The sequence below is a fragment of the Triturus cristatus genome, chromosome 12, assembly GCF_964204655.1.
Source record: "Triturus cristatus chromosome 12, aTriCri1.1, whole genome shotgun sequence".
NCBI lineage: Eukaryota > Metazoa > Chordata > Amphibia > Caudata > Salamandridae > Triturus > Triturus cristatus.
This window is the reverse complement of record NC_140595.1, coordinates 39859090-39885044: the sequence shown is the minus strand read 5'-3', so window position 1 is coordinate 39885044 and position 25955 is coordinate 39859090. Positions and strand designations below refer to the sequence as shown.

Sequence of the window (25955 nt, the reverse complement as noted above, 5' to 3'; positions counted from 1 at the left end):
GTGCCTGGAAGTCTGTATCTGGAGCACACTTGGTGTCCCTGTGCATAGTCCAGTTCAAACCAGTTATGGGAGCTGTTGGCTCTCGCTTTGGTGCGAAACTGGACAAAGGACAGGGGAAAAATTCTCCCATTGTCCAGACCCTCCCCTGGGTGGATCCCCTGTATCTGTCCAACACTCTCCTGTGGGTACAAAAGGGCTTGCCTGGCTATAGGACCCTAGATTTGACCTGGACATAACACTTTTCTTCAACCATCTGGACACTCTGGACTTCGACAGAGCCTGACCTGGTCTGTCCAAAGCATTGCCTGTACCTGTGCACCATACAGGCTCTGTGGAGCATCAAGGACAACTGAATTATCTCCTTTGGGGTGAAGGAGTCATTCCCCTGCATTCGCAAGCACTGAAATGCAACTGACAGGTCTGCTGATCCTGAGCTCCTGTGTACTCTGAAGGCTCCTGCAACACAGGAGGTGGGTTCTGACATTTCTTGAAGTTGATCTGCCCTCTCACCAAGTTTGAGGCCAGTATCCCTCGTTTGGACCGCCTAACCCAAACCCCTGTGCACTGCGTACTTTTGCAAATGCATATGCTTGTTGGTGTTCCCCCAACTAAGTGTATTGGCATATTGATAGCCCCAACCTCTGCGCACATTTCGTACAAAGGACTCTGGCCGCCTCGCACCCTGTGCCCTGCAAGCTATGACTTTTTGAACTGCTACAGGTCCCCTCAGGCCTGTGGGTCCATTTGAGGGACAACACTGCTTTGCTTGGGCTCTCCTGGTTGCTCCAAGCCCACCCTGACTCCTCTTGCTGTGGTGAGTCTCCTGGTCCTTGCTGGGCCAGACCATAACCTTATTCTACTTCGTGGGTTGCCGCTGCCAAGGCTTGTTGGTTCTCCTGCTGGACACCGGCCCCTCAGCACTCAACATCCTTAGTGGGATAGCTCGTATCCAGGTCCTGGTCATCTTTGACATCTCCTGGTCTCCGTGGCTGTAGTCGGTAACAATCTTCACACCTGAAGCACCCAATATCAGTGGGCATTCGTCTACTGAGCCCCTGGTCACTCCTGAGTGACCCAGACTCTGTCCCCCTCCTGCTTTCAGGTTTCTTCAGTGGCATTTCTTTCAAGACTCCCATTGTGAACGTCAACTGTTTCTGACGCCACCTCAGCCCTATGCACGCGACTTCCCTGGGTTGGGTAACTCTGGTACTTCGGTATCCACGGGTTGGCTGGCTCTCCAACCTTTTAGGTTCCAAAGGGTTTCCTCGTAACCCACTGGGAAGGGTTCTTAAACTCTGCGACTCCCATTGAATTGCACGTAGTCGTGTTCTCACACTGCGCCTGTCCTCCGTGGGGTTCCTCCTTACTCACCTTGGGTGGTTCCTTGGGGTCCCAGCGATTCTACAACCTCTAGACACTGTCTTGACTAGCGTTGTGGTTCTTATACCACTATTTGAGTATATGGTTTGGTCTCCTCGAGAGCCCACTGTGTATTAGTGCTACTTACGATTGTTTGTTACAGTATTGTGTGCTTATCTGTGGGTAGCAGATACTGTGAGGTTTTTAAGGTGTCAAAAGACATTAACTACTGTGTGGTTCTCCTTTCATTTAACGTATACAATAAGGTTACATTTGGGTAAAAACAAGCCGATTCACATTCCTTCAAGACTAGGCCTGAAGGCTGCTCCCCACAGCTACCCCTTGGCTGGCTTTCTCAGGTTGTTTGACCTCTTAAATCCCCATAAGGGTGGTTTGGACTAGTGCAAGGTGCTCCCTTTAATTAGTGGACACCATATACCAGGCCAACTTCTCAACTATCTTTACAAACTATGACTTAATTCCCATCACTCAGTACTTGCAGAGGCTTGGTGGGAGAGTTTGTTACCCATACTTTTAGTTGTTCCTCGAAGTGTAGAATTCCAGTTCCTGTACTGACAGCCTGATCTGTAGACCAGGCGAGGACTCTCGTTACTTCTATATATGTAGGTGATACAGTAGGTATTTAATCTACCTCTGCTTGGAATATACTCCTAATGTGTTCTGGGAATGCTGGAATTGGATGGGGTGGAGGGTCACACCTCACAGGGTGCTGGTTCCCAGGCATAGGTTCTCCTTTTTGGGGGATTTGATTGAGCATTACCTCTGTAGTTCTTGTAAGGACTGTCAGCTTATGCGGTTTTTAGGTCTCGCCTAGGCAGCGCGCATGCACTGCTCTAGGAGGGCTTTTAGCCATCTGTCTGCTCCTTTTCAAGCACGCTTGTACTGGCATCCACCTTGCGGGAGCGAGCACCATCTGTCTGCTCCTTTTCAAGCACGCTTGTGCTGGCATCCACCTTGCGGGAGCGAGCAGCAGTGCGTGTGGTAATTGTAAACATATGGCTCTCGTGCCACGGCTTCTTGCTCCCGCAAGGCGGATGCCAGCACAAGCGCATTTGCCTGCTCTTGCGCGGCCGTGCCACACCCCAGAAAAAGACAATTTTTAAAACTCCTCCAGGTAACGCATAAAAAAGAGCAGAGAATATGAAAAGGGCTGCTTTTCTTTTTTTCTGCTGCATTTACCGTCTGTGTACGTCATGGACCAACACGATATTTACCTTCGCTCCCTCATATGAGACTTCTCAGCCGCTCCAGAACGAGCAGGCAATTTAAAGAAGCCTGAAAGGCTGCAGCAAGGACACATTTGTATTGTCACCGCACCATATTTTCTTTGTAAATACGCGTTTGTAGAGTTTCTTTGGTTAAATACAGCAAAAAGTGGCAGTCACTCCAGGACGATCCCTGAGTCTTATCTAAACACCAAGAGTTCTCTTCCTGTTGATTGGCGATATAGATACTTTAGCCGGCGCTGGGGGTCATCCTGCAGAGTCTTCCATGTGATACCGGTTTTCCCTCACCAGGAGCCGGGCGATTGCTCTGGGGCTGTGACCACAGGGCGTCCACACAAACTGCTCTCCACACTGCCCTGTCCGACTGAGCCAATGCTGGGATTTTGGCATGGTTTGGCCCAAACTTACTGTTTAATTCAGTACTTTGTGTTAAAAAAAAAAAACGGGGCACAAAGTTTCTCATCAGGAGCCGGCTACAGAATGCAGGCTTTGCTGAATCCCCTGGCAGCTTAATATTGATTCTACCTCGTGCCTCTTTCTTCAATTCTTACACGTCCTGTCTATTTGCTTTCAGTGTTCACTTTTTCATACCATTCCTTTTCTCCTCCACCCTTCCTTTTCTTTATGCTCTAGGTCAAAGTCTGACGATGAGAAATCAGTTGCAACCCTTAGAAATGTGCGTAAGCGCTCACCACTCGCAGCCCCCAGCAGAAACTCAGCCCTCGCAGCTCCCAGCAGAAACTCAGCCCTCGCAGCTCCCAGCAGAAACTCAGCACTCAGTGATGGGGTTACTAAATCCTGCAATGTGTTGCTGCACAGTGGAAAGCTCCTCTTTGTTACGTATTGCTGTATTTGGGTGTTGGACTTAAACTAATGAGGTGAAACCTTTGCATTGACAAATCTAATAGGTCTTCCCTATGTAAGAGCTGTTGGACTTGCCATTATGTTTAGCAATTTTGTACACCAGCGTGGCTGCTGTTCAGCATGGCTAAACGTTAGTGGGGTACAGGAGAGTGAAGTAAAATGGAGAAGAGACTCCTAGATTAGCAGTGTTTTGTAGTTTTTTGGTACTGTGGAGCAGAGCATCCGTGTTGCAGAGTGGCATAAAATACAGTGGTGTGGAGTATCTATCGTATGGTAGTGTACTGCCATTACCAATTTAACTTCACTTGAAATTACCATTATATTTGCCCTTGCGTGCAGTTTTACTGATAAATGTATACAACGCACAACAATGTGTGAATGTCCTCACTCGATGTATTGATTTGATCATTAGTACAGTTCAATTACAGACACTTAAACTGTGCTAGAAATATAACCTCTTACAGCCTTCCTCAAACAGACCTGTAGAATCCAGTGTGATTGTCGCATAAATCATCTCACTTTAAAGCGAGGGAGAAAAATCAACCCCAAGCTCCCTGGAAGACAACGCCTGACATTGGACCTATCTTTGACTGCACAGCAAATGTGACAAGATAAGAACACTAAAGGCCTGCTTACAGAAAGTTTGTGGAAGACTACAGTAAACAAGGTTTGGGCAATGGAAGGGACTAACTCTAGCTGGACAGCCTAAAGCAAATAAAGCCAGCTAATGGAAATCAAGAAAATGTCAGTTACAAACCACAAAACCTATGGTAAGCAACAGGTGGAATGCATTCATTGGTCAAATTTCTGAATGTCCCCAAGATGTCTTTTGCTAACCAGACAGCCTAGTGACCTAATGTGTTCACACAAAACTTGGTGGAGTCAATTTCCCAAATTCTCATGAAATGCCGTGGCCAAAAATGTTCTGCAATATTGGGAGGAGAGAGATATGGCACTCTCCTCCCTAGTGCTGGTGCACAATTAGGCTGCCCAGCGCCATGCACACACCTTTGCCCCCTACTGCAAAGGTTTCTGTGTGAGTCTAGGTCTTGCACTAGAAGGATACTCTTCCAGTACAAGGGGGGAATTTTGTGTCATTTCTGTGACCCAAACACAGCCCATTATCTTAGTAACTCTACCCCATAATGTAACTTATTCATGTTTAATGCCATTATCTAATGTACACCTCAGCAGATAATCACGTGACACTTGTACTGGATTTATGGGTCCAAAGAAGTCCATAGCTTCTCCATTCCAAAGGTTTTGCAGCAAGAGACCTCAAGTCATTTTTCTCAAGCTCTGGCACATGACAAGAACTGAGCACCTCCTCCACAAACTGAACTAAGGACTGGGTTGCAACAATGTTTTTTTCGGGAATTATGCCATATTTACCTCTTTGTGCAAGGTCGATGGTGTTTCTTTGGAGAGTCTGCATAATGACAAAACATCCTCCACTTAAGTCATTTTCTGTGGTGTGCTAGTAAATATTTTAGATGGCAGAATGCCCTTGGCTTCAGATGTCACTTTTTGGGTGAGTTTTCCTCACTCTTTCCAAGTCTCTCCGAAGGTAATTACAAATGAGAGCTGAAACAGACTTCAAGGTGTGATGTTCCTCAGAGACACAAATTGCCATTCTTCAGAGGAATGGCATGTTTCAGACATTGGTCAGCAGTTAAGGATTCAGACTGCAGGGGGGGGGGGGAAATCAGGAATACGTCACCTAGGTTATGGCCTTTACCAGACCAATGTACTAACTGAAAACAATAGTCTCAAAGTTGAAAGCCCCATATTTTTATTTGCAGCGACATTGTGGACTAGAGATTGAAGAATATGGTCTCGGGAGTCTAGTAATTATCCCTATTGTGAATGCTTTAAAATGCAGGCATGTTTGAAAATGCTAACCGCTCACCCAGTGGTAAGACTTTCTTTTGTAGCTTGTGGGTAAACCCTTTCATTTGTGGGTAGACTTGGACTGGCATATACAGTGATGCAATGTGATGGCATTGGAATAGATTCATGCTCTGTTTGGAAAGCACCTAGGCCTGCAATGCTGCTATTAACAGCCTCAAAATTTAAAGCACTGAGTAGGCCGTGTAATCTGCCTCTACAATATGAAGAAAGGGGCAAGAATAAGTGGTCAGAAGGCTGTCTAGCGTCCTTTGATGGCACCAAGTTCTCTCAAAGGAGGCGTAAGAGGTGAAATTCTTTGTATCTGGCACAGTAGCTTGCCATGCCCAAGAAAGATTTAAGACCTGAGATATTTGCAGGAGGAGGAGACGATGACACGAAAGCGCCAACCTTCTTGAGATCGGGCTTTTGTCTTCCTGAGGAAAGATATATCCATAGATCTTCAATGCCAACTGATGGTTTTGTCAAGTTCTTTCTTGGTCTTGCCAAATACGTGATTGATCTCTATTTCATTTTGAAAGACTGTCTCGATGACCACACAAAACATTTGATAGAACAAGTCTGGAAGTATGGCAAAAGGGAGGCGGGGGGTCAGTACCTAGACAATTCGACCAGTATTAAGATTTTAAAGGACGCTCTTTCTGAATAGCCAGATTGTGGTTGGTGCACGTCCACACATTTGACAAAGTGGGTGATTGAGTATAGCCAGGGTGCAGGTACCATCCAAGAATCTATAATGTCTTAATTTTTAGTACACTGTGATCTCCTCTGTCACTTGTTGGTAGATGTTGAATGTTTTAAAGTTCAACACCGGTTGTGGCATTGATGATGGAGGGCTCCTCCATGCGCTCTGCAAAAAGGTTGAGAAATAGCTTGTGGTGTTACCTTTCTTTGACTCTACTCATATGGATTAAATTTTGCTGCTGCAAGATTTAGTTTCTTCTGTGTATGCAGACTATCTGGATAAGACATCTTTGGTGATCTTCCATGCCTATTTTTTCTGACTTGAGGGGTTTCTAGCCGTCAAGTCCCGTTGATGTCGTTCTTACGATAATCCAACTTCACCATATACCTCAGCTTTCATAGTTTTTACTCCAGCAGCATCTTTTATAAAGATGATCTCTTGTGCCCCATGATGACCAGAAACTTCAGTGGTTTCTTAACACAATCAAAATCACAGTGCCAATTCACAAAGGTAAGTTTACAGACGAAAATTTCCACATGCACAGATTTATGCTGAGTAAATCTCCACCTAAATATAATACAGAAACTCCGGGTGAAGATTTGCGTCTAGTAGTAGGAATTGGTGTCCCCACAGTCATAAACAATCTCCGCCTATCCAATGCAGAACTACAAATTGAAAAGAACAGGGAAACTGGCATCAACGAAGGTAAATACACACTTTATGAACATCATTCTTGCAGGCACATAAAATAGCACATAGCCTGGACACTATCTTTCCCTTGCTTCAAGACATAAACAGGAACTTAAGTTGTGCGTAAATGTGCTGTTTAGTCTGTAGAGTAGTATGAGACGAGTGGTGGGTGCTTAATTAACAATATACATATTTATAAATAAACTTTCAATCTTTTATGCTTGTACTGTAATTTGTGCAGTGTAATGTTTACAGGTGTATATGCTATCTAAAGTACAGAGGCCCTCAAGCTTATTTGCTCTGAGCAGCAGCCGGCATATGTTTTTAAGTTGGGCACCACTCCAAAACTATATGGCAAGGATTTGGGGAGTGGTTCTGGGATGAAAATAGGGGGTAGGATCATGAGATCAATTTTGGGGTGCTTTTCTGTAGCTCATCCACACTAAATGTAGTGGGACCCAATGAACTCCACCTGCTGCTCTAATGGTGGTGTAGCACTGAGAATCAGGCCATCCCCTCTAGCTAGTTCCAGGCTAGCTAGTTACTGAATTTTACATAAACTATTGTTGATGCAAAACAAAAATTCAACTTCCAGGTGCAAAAAGAGATGGCGCCTTTATCAATGTTTGAGCAATTTTTGTATTGTAGCTTTTGGATGGATTTGCTTCATCCCGTCTTTGAAAGTGTAACATATAATTCAATATTGATTGGAATCCTAATGCCTTGGGTGAAATGGGTAATAAGTTCTGAGTTGGTCCAACAGGGGCCCCTAAAATATGTCTCGCTCAGGGCTAAAAAAATCCTTAAAATGGCCCTGTTTACAGAATACCAGTTCGACAACCAAGGAGTAAAAAAACATGACAACTAGGGTTGTGTGACTTCCCCCGCGCAATGCAGTGTCACACATACATAACTGGTTCACATGAGCCCCCTCTCAGCTGCCAAGTTCTTTAGTTCAGGGACAGCAAACGTGTGACCTTGTTTATCGACATGAGTAACAGGCCAGCTGTTCACTGAAAAGCACTAGGCCAGATGCATTCTTAAAAGCAGCATGGCATCACAAGGAAAGGATATTTTTAAAGAATATACACAATGTTTTTGTGTTCTACCTATATGACACGTCATCTCCAATCTCGCCTATCTTATTTTACAGACTCCACCCAAAAAACTCAAAATGTCAACAGTAATTTGTCTCAAGCAGCACGAGTCCTGCGCACAAGCCAAGTAAAAGGTACATTTGTTTTCAGTTTCACGTGCATCCAATGAAAAAAAAATCAGAGGGAGGTACTAATACATTGTTTCATCCACTGGAAATTAAGTTAAAAAAAAATGTCTTGAACAAAAAAAACAATATTTTTTTTTTTGGGAGGGGAGAAACATACAATCTACAAAAATAGAGTCCTTTTCAGTTAAAATCCGCACTCGTAAGTTGTAAAAGTGAGTCCTCTGACAGGCAGATACTGGTCTGTCTTTAAGTTTTGTTTAAAAAACATTTTTGGAAGGGCACAGCAGTGAAATTGATTTTTTTTTAATTATATATAGAGAGTTTGTAGCTAAACGACGTCGCATGTTCTGGGTTGCACAATTAAAGAAATGCGTAAAAAACTCAACTATTGCAGATAGCTAGTGCGAGCGTTCACGTCGCTCCTTTGTATATTGTTGTACCCCTCCTAGCTGTCTGGGAACCCCTGAAGCAGGCAGGCTCGAGGGGGATGGGCACGGTCTGTCAGCGGCGCCGGACCTTCACCTCACAGCTGACTGACCGTTTACTGTCACCGCGCGCGTCACACGCCAAGCTCGTTTACATACGCCCCTATTGGCCAAAAGGGGGCCCGGTTATGCAAACGAACCACCTCCTCGCGCACCAATCAAGCAGCCCGGACTATTCCCATCCGAAGAGGGACTTTGCCACCAATGCGTTTTCCGCTAGCTTCCCACCGCCGTACCGACCGCTCGTTCCGTCTGCGTCACCGCGTCTCATGAATAGTTAATCAGACGGGGAGCGGGTGGTAGCGCCGCGGCGGCGGCTGCGGTGAGGGAAATGGTTGCAAGATGGCGACGTTGAAAGAAGAGCAGAGCTATGGACTGTCCTGCGGGAGGGTGAGCGACGGCAGTAAGGTGTCCGTCTTCCACGTTAAACTAACCGACAGCGCCCTGAGGGCCTTCGAGAGCTACCAGACCACCAAGGTAAGGTGGGCTGGGTTTGTGCCCCTCAGGGACCAGTGGGTTGTTATTCGGGAACGCAATACCAACTCAGAACGACTGTATGGGCATGAAAATTGGACTTCTCTTCTTGACAATAATTTTGAATCTGAAATTGTCTGTGGAATCTGTTACTATTAAATATTTACTTGTTGGGACAATGTGAGAGTGAAGTAATATTTTTGGGAGAGAAACCGAAGCTTATATTATTTCTTCGAAATAGTTAATCGGTGGCCCAGATTAGTATGTGCTTTGAATGTGGTTGTTATTTTTCACATATTTACATGCAGACTTTGCTGTTTCTTGTTTGACTCTGTTGAACCGGTTGACCGTCTACTCCTTTCCAAGATGGCCGCCAGTCAGACGTGATGCTTTGATTGTCGGAAACGCAGGATCCATTTTGGAAAGGAGTGTTGTGTCTCAGTACCATCAGGATAGTACTATGGTGTTCGATTCGCTACCATTTGTTACGGGTGCTGATTGGGATACTCCTGCGCCATCTTGCAAATACGTATTTCCTAGTGGTCTTCTGTGTTGATCGCTTATCTCATAAAATAACTTATTAAATAATATGATTTAGTTGTGACTACATACCGAACCCGATCCCTTGTCTTGATTTAAGATAAACATTTTTGTCTCTAAACTTGTTTACCACCTCCTGGTACTTGTTGAGCATCTGCAATTTTAAACCAATCGTAGAATGCCTTTTAGTCTCTAAGCGTCGAATTTACCATGGACGAATCTAGATTAAGAATTGTTTGCTAGACTATATAAAAGTACAATACTCGACCAGCACACTGTGTCTTAAGGTGAATCTTTTTGTTAAGTAACAAACCCGATGAGTACGTGATTTAAACCCGGGTCGGATTGCTTGAAAATGTACGGTTTTATGTTTCGATAACATAGATCACTTAGTTGCGGTCATGTATTCCCAATCAATACGTACACGTTAATCATGGCAGAAAATTAAAATGAAAGGATCGTGCATGACAGTACAGTCCACATCAAGTTAGCGATATATTAACGATACTTATAATGGATCAGTTAAAGTAGTAAATCATTTTGTTAGAAATTATTGTGAATAAGACAGAGCTATGCTTTCAGAATGTTCGATAAATATCGCAGGGAAATGCTGGCGACAAAAAACATACCGTAACTCCGGAAAGGAAGCTCATTCACTTCACAAGGAGAGACCTGTTTTCAGACGTGGTTGGTTAGTTGACTCACAAGCTGTCTGGTTTACTGGAAGGCTTGTTTTTCCCAGCAATTACAGTGTTGTTTCCCCACAAGTTGTCATAGATCTAAATCGCAATGTGCTGCACTGTTTTTTTAGAAATCTTGTTCGTTGAAGAGATAGAAACGCTTATTACACTTTATACGTGTAATATTTCTTTGTAGAAGAGTTGGCTGTCTGCTTTTTAGTGTGATTTTCTCCGTATTTACTTTTTATATTTGTAAACATTGATGTTTCTATCCATCTTTTTCTGTCAGATACATTTTCTGCCCTGGCATTATTTTACTGTTTTATTGGGACATGTTCTTATCTCTCCGTGTAGTGCAGTTAGCTTGTGGATATATTAATCATGAAATATACACATATATTTTTGCGGGATTATTTTCTTAAAGCTGTCTTGGAGATCGTTTACAACATAATTGCTGCACCAGAGCAACTTTATTGTTCAGTTTTTAAGATAATTTGCGCTTCTCACATTAGCAGTGTGGGTTTGGAAAATAAACCAAATCTCTCGATCTGTCTAATTGTAACTAATAATTGAAAATGCCACCCTCAAATTTATACTTAAACCTAACTGCACAGATTATCTTGAATGCCCCCCCCCCCCCCCTGTTAATCAATTTAGCCTGTAAAATTCTCAGGAACTACTGTATGAATTTAAGTCACCGTAATGCATCGGTTTAGCTCATGTAGTGAATAAAGAGTTGTTCTCATCGATCATCAGAAGGAAAGAGCCCCTGGACTGATAACATTGGAGTGGAAAGGATGTGGCGCAGCGACCAGAGCTGCTGACTCAAGAGCTGGGGGTACTGGTTTGAGTCTCTGTGGCGTGTGCAACATCCTGTGTTTCTATACAAATCACGTAATCTCTCCGGGTGATTACCTTGTTATATAAATATGCTGCAAGAGTTAATGGCAAAACTTTACCAAAATATAGTTCCACCTAAGCTGGTGTAAACAGTATTTTGGTCTCGGGAAACTGATAAGAGAAGCAGACAAGGAGCCAGCATTGGTAAATGCAGGAAAATATGCTACGGCCAATAGAAATTGCTTTATTTAGTTATTTTTCGTATTTTGATCCTTTTTTCTCTCCTTCCCAAGGCTGCACTTTAGAAGAGAAAAATGTCACAATAAGATACCATTTAGAGCAAACGTGTTTTTCTTTCTTGTATCCATATCACAGGGTATTAAATGAGAGGAAAGAGAGGGTAAGAGCCTTTTCTTGATTTCACAATTTTCATTCAGCAAGTGATGAGGATAGAGCGAGGGGGCAGCTGACAACCGGAAAGTGGGAGAAGTGGATGCTGTTATTGCCTTCTCTGGGCAAGAAGGGAAAGAGTCATTTTCCTCCTCTGCCTACACCGCCTGCCCCAGAATGGGCAAGTCTTATCGATAGGCCGTGGCTATTTCTGCCATCCTGCAATACATTTTTAAAGTTAAAAAAAAAGTAGGGGGAACGGATTCCATTAAATTGAGAAAGTAGGGGCACACCGTGCCCTGATGATTCTGCCCACTGGATGGACCAAACCTTCTTTCTAACAGGTTCTACATCTGTGCCTTACTTTTTATTCCAGCGTTTTCTGAAAAAGACAGATTGCTCAAGCACACAGCCACAAATAGGCAGTGCATCTGTACATGCATGTCTCCATGCTTTAACACATTAAAACCATATCTGTTTGCTTTGCCAGTGCTTCATGCCTGTATTTTTGATGTTATTTCCATATCTGTTTTAGTAAGGGGTGCCTGGCCTGCTAAATCCAATTTAAGTGTTACCAATTTGTATTTGAGTCTTTTTGAAAATCGGGTTCTTTGCAGAGGTTTGTGGGTAGAGAAGTTGCACCATGGTAGTAGTGCTTATGGTGCATTAACGACCCAAGGCCTACACTCCTGGAAGGCATCTTCAATGTAATGTATAGGAGCATGGTCACTGGGTTGAGACGTTGGTTCTTATGAGGTTGCTAGTGGTGGCACGTCTGACATTGTTTACGGCTTGTAACAAATGGCGAACACATCCCATTAACACTGACCAATGTGTTTAGTGCATTGGCAATTAAGGGGTGGAGTATTGGAGGTCGGTGTGACCCTTTCTTAGGCTCTTCGGGAGTAGACGTTCCGAGTGAGAGTAATAGAGGGAGAGAGCTGGGTACATTCCATGCAAGAGAATGTTTGTTCGAGATGGAGAGTGCATGTTTGCAGACTAAATATCATGCAGATGATTTGTCTTCAGTTTAATGTTAAGCACTTAATGTTTTGACCTTCACATGTAGCCTTCCGGTGAAGAGCAGCCCTGGGCTTCTGTTTACTTGACAGAGCACCAACTTTGAGAAAGATTTTAAATAAAACGGGAAATTGCTTATTTACAGGCTCACTAAAGTAAGAGAAACAAATGTGTCCTGCACTACTTAACTTTAGGAACAGCTTCATTTTTAAAGACCTCTTGCAATAAATGTGTAAAAATAGGATAGTCTTTTGAAAATTAAAAAAAAAGTTTTGAATTAACACGCTGAGCGTTTTACCTTACTAGATCAGATTAAATTAGTGCATTGAGTAGTATTTATTTAAGTGGTAGGATTAAAAAATAAATGTAGAAATGTTCATACCTCTTCTCACCCTGACAACATTGCCAATAGCAAAATAAGAGGTAAATTACTTGTGGTAAGGAACACCTCTGAGTACCCTGGACTTTTGTTATACATTGACTATATTACAGTTAATTAAATAAAACATGACAATGTATTCTAGAGCACACTCCCTGAACTCATGCATTGAAAGGTGCTCGTATACGTGATAAGAAAGATGGAAAGAGAAATAAAACATTTGCTTAGGATTACACGATCTGAATACGTGGGGGAAACTGGTTTTGATCCCAGATTTTCTGGATTTACATAGTGCAATTGTATTTCATTCCAATTCAATAACCAAGTTGCCTCATTTGTACACTTGACTTTTCTAATGTGCCAATAGCCAGCAGAGAATGCTTACTCTAAAGTGTGGTAAAGGGTTAGAGATTCAGATACATCACAACACAATATTGTCAAATCTGTGTTTCTTTTAGAGAATATAGGCTTAGTTTAGACGGCCACACCATATACACATGTCTCGTCCTCTATGCCCACTGTACATGCCCTCCCTCCAGCGCCCCACTCTGCTGACATAAATGTGCCTTCGGGCAAACCATACTTTTTAGCTCATGCAGAAAACGTTTGTGAGTACCTGTGGTATAGCTGCAATAGGCGTAGGAGTTAGTTGACTCTTCCCAGTCATCTTGACCTTCTTGATTTCCAAATATGTGTTAAAGGAAAAGCACAGTTTTTCCGCTTTGGAGGGTATGGTCTGTGTATGAAAATAGGCCAGCTTTACTAGAGCCCAGTCATACTTGTAATTAAACAAGGGTTTGGGGTTGGCAGCATGGTCCTGGTGTTTTTTGTAAAAAAAAATGTATAAAGGTTGTTTTGAGTAGGCTGGTGTTAATAGTGGGGTTACATTCATCTTGGAATGTAATCTAGTCTGCTTGTTTTAGGTTTTGTGGTAAAAAGATCCCACAACAAACGTGTAGGCTGTTAATCTTAACCCCTTCAGTGCCCGCCCCTTTCCCTGCCCTGTGCCGGCCGTTTCATTAGCGGGCGGGGTTTGTGACGAGCTGGTCTCGTCATGGGCACAGCGCAACCGCGGCCCATGACGAGACCAGCTCGTCACGGGCATTGAAGAGGTTAAGAAGCAGCTTCATGATGAATAAACCTCAATGCACTGTCATGGGGTGTAAGTAATGAGAGAGCGATAGTGAGTTGTTAGTGCAAAATCACCCGTGGTACATTAACAGGAATTTGTTAAAGACTACAAACACTCAACCATCGCAGCAAATAGATGCTTCGCTTCACTGTACATGCACTTCAGTGTGTGAGGCAATCTCAAGGTAGATGGATTAAAAAAACATAATAGCGAGTGTCTAATATGAGCCGTAAATGCTCTGTGGGCCTCATCCAAAAGGCACTTTCTTCTGGCACTTGGTTGAGATTGGCTGACTATAATTTTGAAGTTTAAGTTTACTGTCTAGTTAATTAAAACCGTAACAATTTTGGCAAAGATAAAACCGATAGCAACTAAAATTTATCAGATAGAACATATTACTTTGAATTCACATTATGCAGTAATCCCTTCAGAGCAAATTAGACCAATACACATTATATTGGTAAAATGCTCTCATGAAGCTAACAAAGCTAAAATTGCAAACTTCGATCCTTGTTTGTACCTATAGCATCTTCCATATCAGACTTGTAATCAGTATACAAAAGATAAAATTGAGTTGTATGAAAGGATGCAGTAATTGTAAGGTGCATAATCCTGACTGGCCACAAGACAATATAATAAGACCGTCTGTTCTTGACTTTGCATTCCTACATAACTGAAGTGCCATTGTACATTATATAAATAGTTAGTTGCTAATCCTTAGCAACACCTAATAACACTTCACAATCTATTGTAGGACCTATCAAACCTGAAAACAATATGAAGCTTTCTTCTGCGCAGGACTCAAAATTATTTGCAATACGAGACATTTCGACAATGTTAATATTGCATAGGAGCAAGGCTTGGGATGCAATTGAAATCTGACATGCTAAAGTGCATATGTGGGTTAAATAACTCATCTTGCTGTTCCAATGTTCTTGGATGAGTACTTTCTAGCCCTTACAAAACCTTTTAAAATACTCAGTCAGTAATCAAGCCCTATTTACTCAGTTGAACATTTTCAAGACACTTGGGCTAATCAGGCAGCAAAGAATTAACAGTACTAGACCTTGGGCCCAAGTAGTTCTTACATTTGGGCAGGCCAAAAGATGTAATTAAGGTCTGTCGCTTTTGCTTGATAAAGCTGGTACTTTAATACACTCGCGTATTTGGTACATCTCCCCAGAACCCTACCTGACCTGCTATTAAAGCAAATAAAGGAAGCCTGTGTGCAAATCCGTGCTCCCTCAGCCAAAAAACAGTTTAATTAAACGTCTCCATTGCAAATCTAGAACGGGGCAACAGCACAATAAATGAGCCCATGTTTCTTGGCATAAACTGGAGACACTGATGGTACCCAGTCCAGACCACCTTGGGTTAAAGTCCAGAATGGGGAGCTCAGGTAGTCTCATGTGAAGTATCTGAGCCCGGGTCACTGCGTTAATTGAGTCCAAAAGGTAGAGTTGTGGTTTGCCCACTTGATAAGTGACCTGTAGAGGATGCTCCACCACACAACTTTCAACCGCTTGTGCATTATGCTCCCATGGTGTGAGTCTCACTTGTCTGTTGATTGCGGTCTTCCAGGTAGAGAATGTACTATCATCCTTACCTACATCAGCTTCCTCAGTGTTAAGTGCTACGATCACCTCGATTAGTTGCCAGGACTATGGCTTCAGAGGACTTTAACAAATGTTTGTAAAAGTCTTTTTATTGAGATCTTGGGTGCCATTCTGCACTTGATCTAGTATTTAAGCAACGATCCCACACAATCAAGGGAGTGAACTGCTAGACCCAACTCAATCTGGAACGACTGGTGTGTCATGGTTGCTGTAACATTTTCTTGTATGCTCTACTGCAACCTAGTTCCAGAGAGGCGTCAAGTGACCCTGGATAGGCAAGGTGGCCGTATTGTAAGGCTAGAGATAGAGTTGCCTTCATTACTCTCAAAACTGGAGCTGCAAGAAGCAATGCGTAGTGCTTGGTTTAGTTGACTAAGCCGAACTATACCCTAAGTACTTGTAAGGCCTAGCAGTAGAGATGACCTTTCCACCCAGATGCCACGCCACCGTCTTCTTACGCCTGTAGCTGCTGAATATTAACACTTTGGTTTTGGCCTGATTCACCGATAGGGAATTTTCCTTATTGAATCTGCTCAGTGCATCCAAAGCCCTTTGTAAGCAAGTTTTTGGTATGGTCCGTGACTGCTATGTCATCGGCATATTGGATAATTTGCAAAGTGGCTGAACGCAAGTTGGGGGATTCAAGCAACTGCCATCTAGGGTCTTCCCCAAATCTGCTGTGTACAGATTGAAGAGTAAGTACGCAGCCTTGTTTTAGCCCCTGGTTGGTTTCAGCTTTCCGTGTGACCGTATAAGGACCTGTTTTCACCTGAACCCACTTTTCTGTATGTAAGGAAATTATTGCGCTCAGAAGGCATACTCCATGCATCCAGATGCCTTCAAAGGGGTGGCTCTGTCCACCCGTTGAAGGCTGCGCCGTAATCTATAAAACAGCACAGTAGGGGTGAACTGTTCTTTTGTAGCACATGATGCTTAAGGATCGATAATGCTTGAATATTGTCTTGGTAGATGATCCGACCCCAAAGCTTGACTGGGTAAAAAGGCAGAATGTCCTTCTCCGCTACCCAACCATCAAGATGTTCTAGAAGGATTCGATGATAAGCTTTTGCCCCAATATCCAATAAGGCAACCAATCTGTAATTTGCGGCTAGCAACCGATCTCCGTTTTTAGGTCTCGCCTAGCTATTGCGTAGCAATCGCTATTGCGTAGCAATCGCTATGCGAGACTCTAGTAAGGGGTTCCCAAAAGTGCTCCCAAAAGTGGATTGCATGGCGAGCACGCGCACAATCGCGTGCATCGTGCCGCCATGCAATCCACTTTTGGGGAAGCGCTTCAGCCCACTGGCGACGGGCATGCGGTTACACACACAATGATGAGCAGAGGCGCCGTATGGCTTTCCTCTCTCGTCATGGTGCGCGCACATCGCACACCACTCGCCAGCCAGCCTGCTTTCACTTTTGCGCTTCAGTCTTGTTTTTCAAATATATTCATTCAAACAGGTTCCATCTCAGGCCAGCTCGTCTGCCCCATCTCGAGTCGCTGTGGGTGTAAGGCTTTCATGCAAACATTTGACGTAAGGTGTCGAGTATGTTGTCATGCGTTCGTGTAATATCATTCTCCAGTCACAGCGCATCATATGATGACTTTCCGTTTGGTGTCTCTGCCTATCAAAGATTCCCAACTTCATTCGGGCTGGGACAGTCGGAACTCTGGGCTCTCTCTGAGCTTGTCTCGTATCACTAGCCCCTTAGGACTCCTAGTCAATGCCAAGGGAGTAGGGAAACAGCGAGTAAATAAAAGAGGTGTATAAAAGAAAAACCTGAGTACCACAAGTGTGGCTCTTGTGTTTTTTTGTTTTTGTTTGTTTGTTACTGAGTTTGATATAGCGTAAACTTGACCGGATGGTATAGGGTATCAGAGCGCTTTACACGAGCACCAGTTGCGTTACATGAAGGAACATTCATTTTTTTTTTTAGCCACGGGGAGATTACGTGATTTGCCCAGAATCACAGGATGGTGCGTCCCTGCCGAGACTCGAACCCGGTTCCCCAGTTTTGAGGATGACCGCCCTAGCCCTTAGTCCCACTCGTCTCCCCTGGCTGTCGACAATGCATTGTGTGCAGTTTTGGCACCTATTACATCCGTCTGTGGGGGAGGTGACGTGTGTGTCCCATGTCACCCCAGTTGTGCGCTTTTATGGTGTATGGTATACGGTACGGCTGTCGGCTCCGTCATCTAATCTCCTATTCCCTTTGGTGTGGCTCCCCATCACCTCCCCCCTCCCTCCTCTCTGTCCTGTTCATCCAGGGCACTTTCTTCAGGATCTGTGTCCACGCCCCCCCACCCCCACACCTGTGCTCCCTGCGACCATGGCTCAGCCGTGGGGTGCCTCCGGACTCACCGGCATCTTCTCGATACTATAGGTGACCCTTATGTTATAACATACCCCTAGTCTTGGAGGGCCACCAGTTACTCATGGCTGTCATCCCGTATGCCACGAATTTCATCCAGCATTATGCCACGGGTGCCCCATACGAAGAACTTGCCCCAGTATGTGAACACGAGCATTTCCCACAGATGCCTCTTTGCCAAGTACTTACTACCTCTAGTGCGCCAGTGTGTTCCGGGTCCAGTGACCGACCTGCAAGGATTACTACTTTCTCACTCCCTTACGTGAACTCACTCATTCGTATTTACTTGAACTCATGTATTATTTGTGATTCACTTTCACTTTTTTTGTGCACTCACTTATTGACACTCTGACTCGTCATACTTTCTCACTCGCGTCCACTCCCTCTCACGGTCACCGTCTCAATCTGACTCTCTCATTGCCACTCCTTTATTCGCACTCACTTATATTTACCTAGCCTCACTCTCCTATACTTTCTCGCACAGTGACTTGCATTCGATGTTAAACTCACTCGTTCTCACTTATTCCTACTCACTGATCCACTCGATCTCATTCCATTACGCTCACTGTCACGCACTCCGTCTCAGCCACACCACCTGCACTGCGGAACACTCCCTCGCACTCCTTCAAATGCCTTCTCACACTTGCAGCTGCTCTTTCATTAAATCAAGCTCACGAACACTTAGTCTCCCTCAGTCTCACTCCTTGCTTGTTCATTCTCTCATACACAAATGCTCGCACATGAAGTCCTGTTCACGCATTCAGGTGCTCTCCCACCCACCAGTGTGTGCACAATATTCGCTGTATTTTACCTCCCTCCGCTGCCAACCAATGTCCCGTCCCAGCTTCTGATGCTCCAGGTTTGTTCGGCTATTGGTATAATAACAGGCATTGGCATAGCCAATAGGTCTCGCTTTTGGGACCTTAAAAGTGTTTAGCCATGCAACAGTTGTTGATGTTGTTGCACCAAGGATATTGTGCTGCATAACTAAATACTTATAAGGTCCCAAAAGCGAGACCTATTGGCTATGCCAATGCTTGTTGAATATGGGGCAATGGATGGAACCTTTTCAGCTCCCTGGAATATGAGTTTCAAAGGAATGGCTGTACAGCGCTGACCATAAGTAATAATTTTCTTCAGGGGACAGTAAGAAATAAGTTTCTTCAGGGGACTGTCCCAAGCTCACCTCTATGCTTTTGGTTTTGCTGACGTAATCTTGGGCAGGCAGTAAAGCATAACAATTCTTCATGTTCTCTATCATTCATAGTGGCTTTGTAATGTTTTAGTTTGCTTAGTGCTCCAATCATGTATAATTCTAGTGGGCATTTTTCCACAGCACATCAGTTTACCCATAGCTGTGCAATTGTAGTGCCACGCATTCACCGCCATGGATCTGCCACTGTGCCCAAATGTCTTTGCCTGTATAGTGTGTTTGCAGACTTTTTTTTTCTCCTCACACAGTTATTTAAAGAAGGAAACATTTGTTTGAGGGTGTCTGCTTTTAAGACGGTTTCCTTAATATTTTATAAATGTACAAACGAGGAGACCAATATTCTCCCACTGGATCCGTAACTGCACCTCCGCTCAAAAACAAAACCACGTAACAAAAATCCCCAACAGCCAACTATAAAAAACAACTCTATTGAAAAAAGGTTCCTTGTAGGAAAAGGCCCACTTAGATATTTATCATTGGAGGCTCAGTACGGTTTTAAGAGGGAGAAGTTTGCACTTGTCTTTTCTTCAAAAGTATCCAATACAGAGATGATGGCCGCTTGCTAGTGCGGCTCCGATGACTTTCGCCCCGCATCAATCCTGACATTTATTCGGCTACTGGAGCTCCATTCCTGTAAACTTGTTCCTGGAGGCAGCCGTAAAGCGTATTGCCCCTCCCGAACGGATCTGACAGCGGTGAGAACGACCACCAATGCTGCGGCCTGGCGCTGCGAGTCCTCCACGGGCTTGTGTCGATCCAGTGCCTGGATCTGAAGATGCGGGGTGGGGAGATAGTGACTAAAGTGCACAGCTGGTGAAACGGAGGAGGTCTGGCGTCGTCGCATTGAAGTATGCTTTCTTTCTCGTGGCCTTTGATGAGTGACTGACTCGGTGAGACCGGTGTCTCTTGATAAACTTTCTTCTCTTTGGGCCGAGTTATTGAACTCGGGCACCTCGGAGCGTGCCGGGCCACCCGCGTAAGGCATAAATCGACTGGTCAACACCCTTGGGGGCTGCTGCCTTGCTGTGCGTACTGCACCCCCACCTTGTACGGGAACGAGAGGCCCTGAGCACACGGCCCATGTATAACAAAGTCGCACTGGGGGCCACCCCCCCTGCTGTATTCTGTGGACTGGCGCCCCGTTTGGAGCCTTTCCTGCTCTGCCTGCTACGCTGGGTTGGCGGATCGTCTCATGATTGCCTGGAGTAGTGAACAGACGCTGGACTGGTGACACTAAGCCCTTTGCAGCGCTGTCCGAGAGCGAGGACATCATTAGGCCTTAACCTGGCGATCTGTTATTAGACCTGAAACGGACCGGCAACGCATTCGTGCTCTCCAGGGGAGACAGTACCTGTGGAGCCTGTTAACTAGAGCTGGCGTCCCTGGCTGACCGGTGGCATTGTACCTTTGCTGCTGTGTTGCAGAGGGGTATTGGCAACCCGAGCCTGTGCCTCAGCCAGTTCGCCCTGTGAAAGGCTGTGGCCCTAAGACGGGGGGGGGGGGGGACCCGACAGGCCACGTGGTAGTTACATCGGTTGGCGGCAGCGAGTACCCCCGGTCGTGGGCTCTACGGTCTTACTCCAGAAATGGCAACAAACAAGTGTAGTCGAACGATGCATCAGCAGAAAATAGACACGTTTGCCCTACAGAAGTCACACACGGGGCAGCGGCCCTTGGCTCGGAGCATGATGCCCAGCAGAAGGTGACTGAACACGAACCACCCACGCTTCAGGACGTATTGGCAGCTATCAACAGTGTCTGCACATCACTTGAAGGTCGCATTGACTCGGTTTCCACTGACATTTCCTTCCTCAGAGCTCCGCAGAATGGACTCTCGGATGAAAGAGGTGGAGGATGTCACACAAGAAATGGTAGTGGAGGTGTCCACACCGAAAAAGAAAGTCTCTGTTCTACAACAAAAAACCAAGTCATTGGTGATTGAACTCGACGATTATGAAGGAAGGTCTGCATTCTAGGGGTCCCGGAGAGGGCAGAGGGGCCAGCAGTCAACCTCTTTGTGGAAGACCACATGACTAAACATCTGCAGCCTAAGTGTCTTTCTAATTACTTCTCCATCGGGAGGGCTCACCGCATCCCTGGCGGTAGACCCAAGCCGGGGGCGCCCCCGCAGCCTATCCTTGTGAGAGTGTTTCACTTTCGGGACTGAGACCATATCCTCCATACGGCTCAAAGTGCCCCTCCTCTTAAATTTGAAAACAGAACTATTACCTTTTCCCCAGAATTCACCACTAAAGTCCAGAAACAAAGACGTTCCTTTTTGGAAGTTAAAAAAGCTCTCAAGGAGAGAGAAATCAAGTACGCCATGCTGTTTCCCGCGAAGCTGCGAGTCGAAGCAGAGGGTAAAAGCTGGTTCTTTACAGACCCCGAGAAGGCCATGGAGTGGCTCAATGGCTGGCAAAGGGTCAGAGAGAAATGACGTTCTGACATAAAAGGCCGATGAGTATTAATGTTGCATTAGCAGTAGTAGCCCATATACTGAGGTGAGGGTGGGAGAACTTGGAACATATCCAGGAGGCCTGCACCCAGGCCTGCCCTGATGACGATCGACTAGAAACTCACACAGGACAGTATTAATTGTAATGGGGTTGCCGAAATGGGAATTTAAAACGGCCCAGTGTAGGAAAGTGGGTTTCTCTTGCAGTAACCCCCCCCCCCACACTTTTTGCCAGACTACTGATCCACTTTCACTTGCTGTGCCCTGGGTCCCTGCCAATCAGGTTCCCAGGGCCTGTGTTCTTTCCCCAAAACCAACCCAATTGGCATATCTGGCCACAGGTCAGCACCTGGTAAATGGTACAACAGGTACCCAGGGTACTGTGACCAGGGAAGACCTCTAAGGGCTGCAGCACTTATTGTGCCACCCTTAGAGGCACTGTACCTTTACACACACTGCCTTTGCAGGCTGCGTGTTTTGGTGCAGAACAAAGTGAAGAGTCGACATGGCACACATCCCTGTTTACCATGCCTACAACTCACTGCCCTGTCATAGATCAGTCACCCCTCTAGCTGGGTGCCCTATGCCAGTGGTCAGGGTACAGGTGCATGAGCCCTATACCCTTACAGTGTCTAAGTCCATTCTTAGACATTGTAAGTGCAGTGCTGCCATTGAGAGTATGTGGTGCTGGGAGCTTGTCATTACGAACTCCTCCACAGCACCATAATAGCTACACTGAAAACTGAGAAGTTTGGTATCAAACTTCTCAGCACATTAAACCCACACTGATGCCAGTGTGGGATTTAATGAAAAATGCACACAGAGGGCATCTTAGAGATGCCCCCTGAAAAACGACCAGCCTCTGGTGGGTTCCCTGACTGGTACACACCAGCCTGCCACCACAAGACATGTTTCTGGAGCCCAGAAACTAAGCCTTTCCTGGTGTCAAGTGCCCCACAAGACTTACCTCTGCTTGTGAAGCAATTCCGCAGAGACAAGAGCGCCCGCCCCTGTACCCACCTGACCCTTGTGGACAGTAGGACCCAGCAGGGATGAGATGGACGCAGGGAAGGGAGCCAGAAATAAGGTAGTGGGTTGGTGTGCAGGGTATCTCGGAGCTAACTGGAAAACAGGAAAGACCCAGATCAGTGAAGGACCCCAACTCCCACTTTATACAAGATCCGCAAAACACACAAAATATCCCTGTCCCCAATTCTGGAGACTCACCAGTGCTCGGCAGACCACGGGATACCGAAATGAGTGCAGCTCCAACGAAGTTTAATCCAGGTGAGGTGCGCCTGTGCAAGCTCCTCAGCAAACCAAAGGAAAGCGCTCCTGCGCGTATTGTAGAACCAATAAGACACAATTAAACAGTGGCATCCCTGGAAAACAAATGTAATGTTGAGCACTGCTCCAACTCTGTGGAGCTCTTTCCCAATTCAGCGCACCAGTGCGATGGGAAGTAGAAATACTAGGCGGCAAACCCAAAGTAAAGCACTCCTGTGCTAGAAACCCGGTACCCCCCTTTTTAGGCGTGCCTACGTGGCACAGGTTACCGTAAACGGAAGTCACAACTGCCCTGGATCGCGCTCCAGCGCTGAGAAACCAAGGAGAATGAACAAGCGCTCAAGCTCTATGAAACTCGAGTGAACCCCCAAGCGCTCCTGCGCGGTAGAACCAAAATAACCCTTAAGCGCTCCTGCGCGGAAAAAGCAAAATAACCCTTAGGTGCTCCTGCGCGGAAAAACCAAAATAACCCTTAGGCGCTCCTGCGCGGAAGAACCCCAGGGCTCAAAGGTTTGTGAAGGGGTAGTACCTAGACGTGTTCTCCAGCGTGAGGAAGACGGCCAACCAGCAGCGCTCCAGCATAGAATGCACCAGCTCGCTTCTGACGTTTCTCGGCTCCAGGAACAACACCTCGCGTCTCGGGGGAAATCCAATAGAATACGAAGCACGGAGCCGGCGGGAAACGCGATGTTTAAGCGTTTCCCCCGGAAGTGCTTCCGTCGACAGGCAGAAGACTAGACCGGGACTCAACCTCCACCCGGAAGTGAGTTTCCCGACCGTTTCTGTGTGTGCGTTAGCGGGGGGAACGGCAAGCGCCGTGAAACACGACACCTGGACGGATGTGTTCACACCTCCTCCAGGCCAAGAAGAGCCATCTGTGGCAGGGGAGCTTCAAAGGCCTGGCAGCCTTTGTAATGCGACCCCCCCCCCCCCCCCAGCCTCTATCAGGAGCAGGTCCCCTTCCTGTCTCCCCTCCTTTTCTGCGGGAAGACAGGTGGGAAAAACTAGCCAGCCCAGAAGGTGTGCCTACCTCTGCCAACTCCACCAATCAGGTGGGGGAGGTGAGGTGAAGCCCACTCTTCAGTGCCCACCATCGTGCAGATGCAGGCACTTCTCAATCAGGATTAGGGATGGTGCTCCCTTCCTCACGTGGGGTGAGCATATCAAGGGTGTAGTCACCCTAAGGTCAGTAGCCCATTGGCTACTGATCTCGAGACCCTAAAACGCCCTATAAATACAGTATTTAGGGGGCAGCCCTGAACCAAGAAAGCAGATTTCTACAACCTAAGAAGAAAAAGGATGAAAGAAGACGCCTAGCAGAGGAGACTTCAGAGACCAACTGACTTGGCCCCAGCTCTACCGGCCTGTCTGCAGTTTCTGGAGATCCTATGCCAAGAATCGTCTTGTCCTGCAGCCAGTGACCTCCAGAGGATGGAGGACTAGGGGCACTTACTGCCTTCAACGAAGACCGGATCTTCTGTGAACAGCAGCCCTGTTCAAAAGAAACTCCGAAAACAGACTCCGAGCCTGCTGAGTACAAAGAATCCCGACGCCTGGAACTACCGCTGCACCCATCGCCTTCGGCCAGAGTTCGAGTGGCCTACCGGACCCAGCAAGGTCCTCCAGTGCTCCAGAGTCTGAGTCCACCATGGGTTGATCCCTCCAGGACTCCCCGACGTCGCCTGCAGCCTCTGCACGGAGACCCCCCCCCCTCCAACCGCGAGTGGCCCGGTAAGATTAAATCGGACCTTAAAAGACACCCCTGAATCCAGCCGTCCTGCGCCCTAGAGTAAAGAACCCGAAGTGCACCTACATCCCTGAGCCCTCCATCTTACCTGCCCAGCTGTTAGTTCGTCCCGGAAGTCTTCCTAGACCGAGCCTGCAGCTAAAAACAAAAATCGAAAATCCCCATTGAAAACCACAGGGCACTCAATGCCAAAACAGCAACCTGCACCCAGCCGCCGCTGCGTGTGCACTTTGTGTGCTAAACCGGACCCCCCCTTTGCCCTGAGCCTAACACCAGGAGCTTGGCTCCCACAACCAAGTGGCCTGCTCATCAGCAGCCACCAACCAGAGGCCTCCTATCCCCCTTTGGATAACATTGGGCCTCAACACTCTGCACCCGGCCACCCTAATGCTGCTGAGGGTGTAGCAAGAGTACATCACTGACCCTGGTGGACCCCTGACTCTACCCCCAGAACCTCAACTCCCACATACTTACCTTTAAACAGATAACACTATTTTCCTCCATAGGATAACATTGACTATGTTTCAGTGTGGAGTTTGAAAACCTAAAGAAATTCTTTAAAATTGTTCAATTTAACAAAAACGATTTTACTTACCCGTTTGCAGGAAATGTCCCAGAGTAGTGTCCAGGTATACTTCTCTGAGTAAGAAAATTAATCTAAAAAAGAAACTTACCTGGTATTTTACTGAAAAGCCCACTCAAGTCTATGTACTGTATTTACAAAGCATTGCATTTCTCTGAAACAATACTGTAAATCAAAACAAAGTGCATATACAATTACCAATCCAAACTGTATTACAACTGTATATTTACTGCAAAATATTTATCACTTACCTGTGCCAGGCTTGCTTGGTTCTAGGAAATAAAATAACTTAAAGAATATTTTTATACAAAAGCAATTGGTCTGAAGTTCAGTCTTGTGTGTGAATTCATTTGCTGACCTCTGGTTCCCGTGGGGCTGGAGTGCTTTTACGTAAAAACTGCCCCTACATGGTGACGAAAACGTGGGTTGATGACCAGATGTAGCGGTGTCCGGTTCTTGGGAGAGTAAGACACTCAATGTACTCTGTCTATGCCTCCCCTGTGTTGCACCAATCCACTCTGCGAGGTCTCAGTAAACGTTTTCTCAATCTCCCAATTGGCACGCTAGTGATTGAGGGAGACTTCAACTTGGTAGTAGATGATTTGCTGGACCATTTGCCCCCCCCCCCCCCCCCCCCGCCCTCAGACACCCGGTCGTGGGTCTAAACGACCTGAATTTCTATTGGCCCTCTGCCTTGTTGATGTCTGGCGACACCTTAACACCACGAAGTCGCAGTTCACTTTCCACTCCGGGGCCCACAATA

At 45.9% G+C, this 25955-nt stretch overlaps 1 protein-coding gene across 2 annotated transcripts in view; it reads left to right on the top strand.

Moving 5' to 3' along the window:
• The first annotated feature begins 8663 nt into the window (after nucleotides 1–8663).
• The window catches only part of ELL (elongation factor for RNA polymerase II), a 225870-nt gene continuing 208578 nt past the window's right edge, over nucleotides 8664–25955 (top strand). For both annotated transcript variants that reach the window (XR_014972352.1, XM_085639498.1), the window contains exon 1: nucleotides 8664–8940. Coding sequence is in view for 1 of the 2 variants with exons in the window: in XM_085639498.1 (XP_085495624.1) it covers nucleotides 8806–8940 (135 nt within the window). In the remaining variant the exon portion in view is untranslated. The remainder of the gene's footprint in view (nucleotides 8941–25955) is intronic.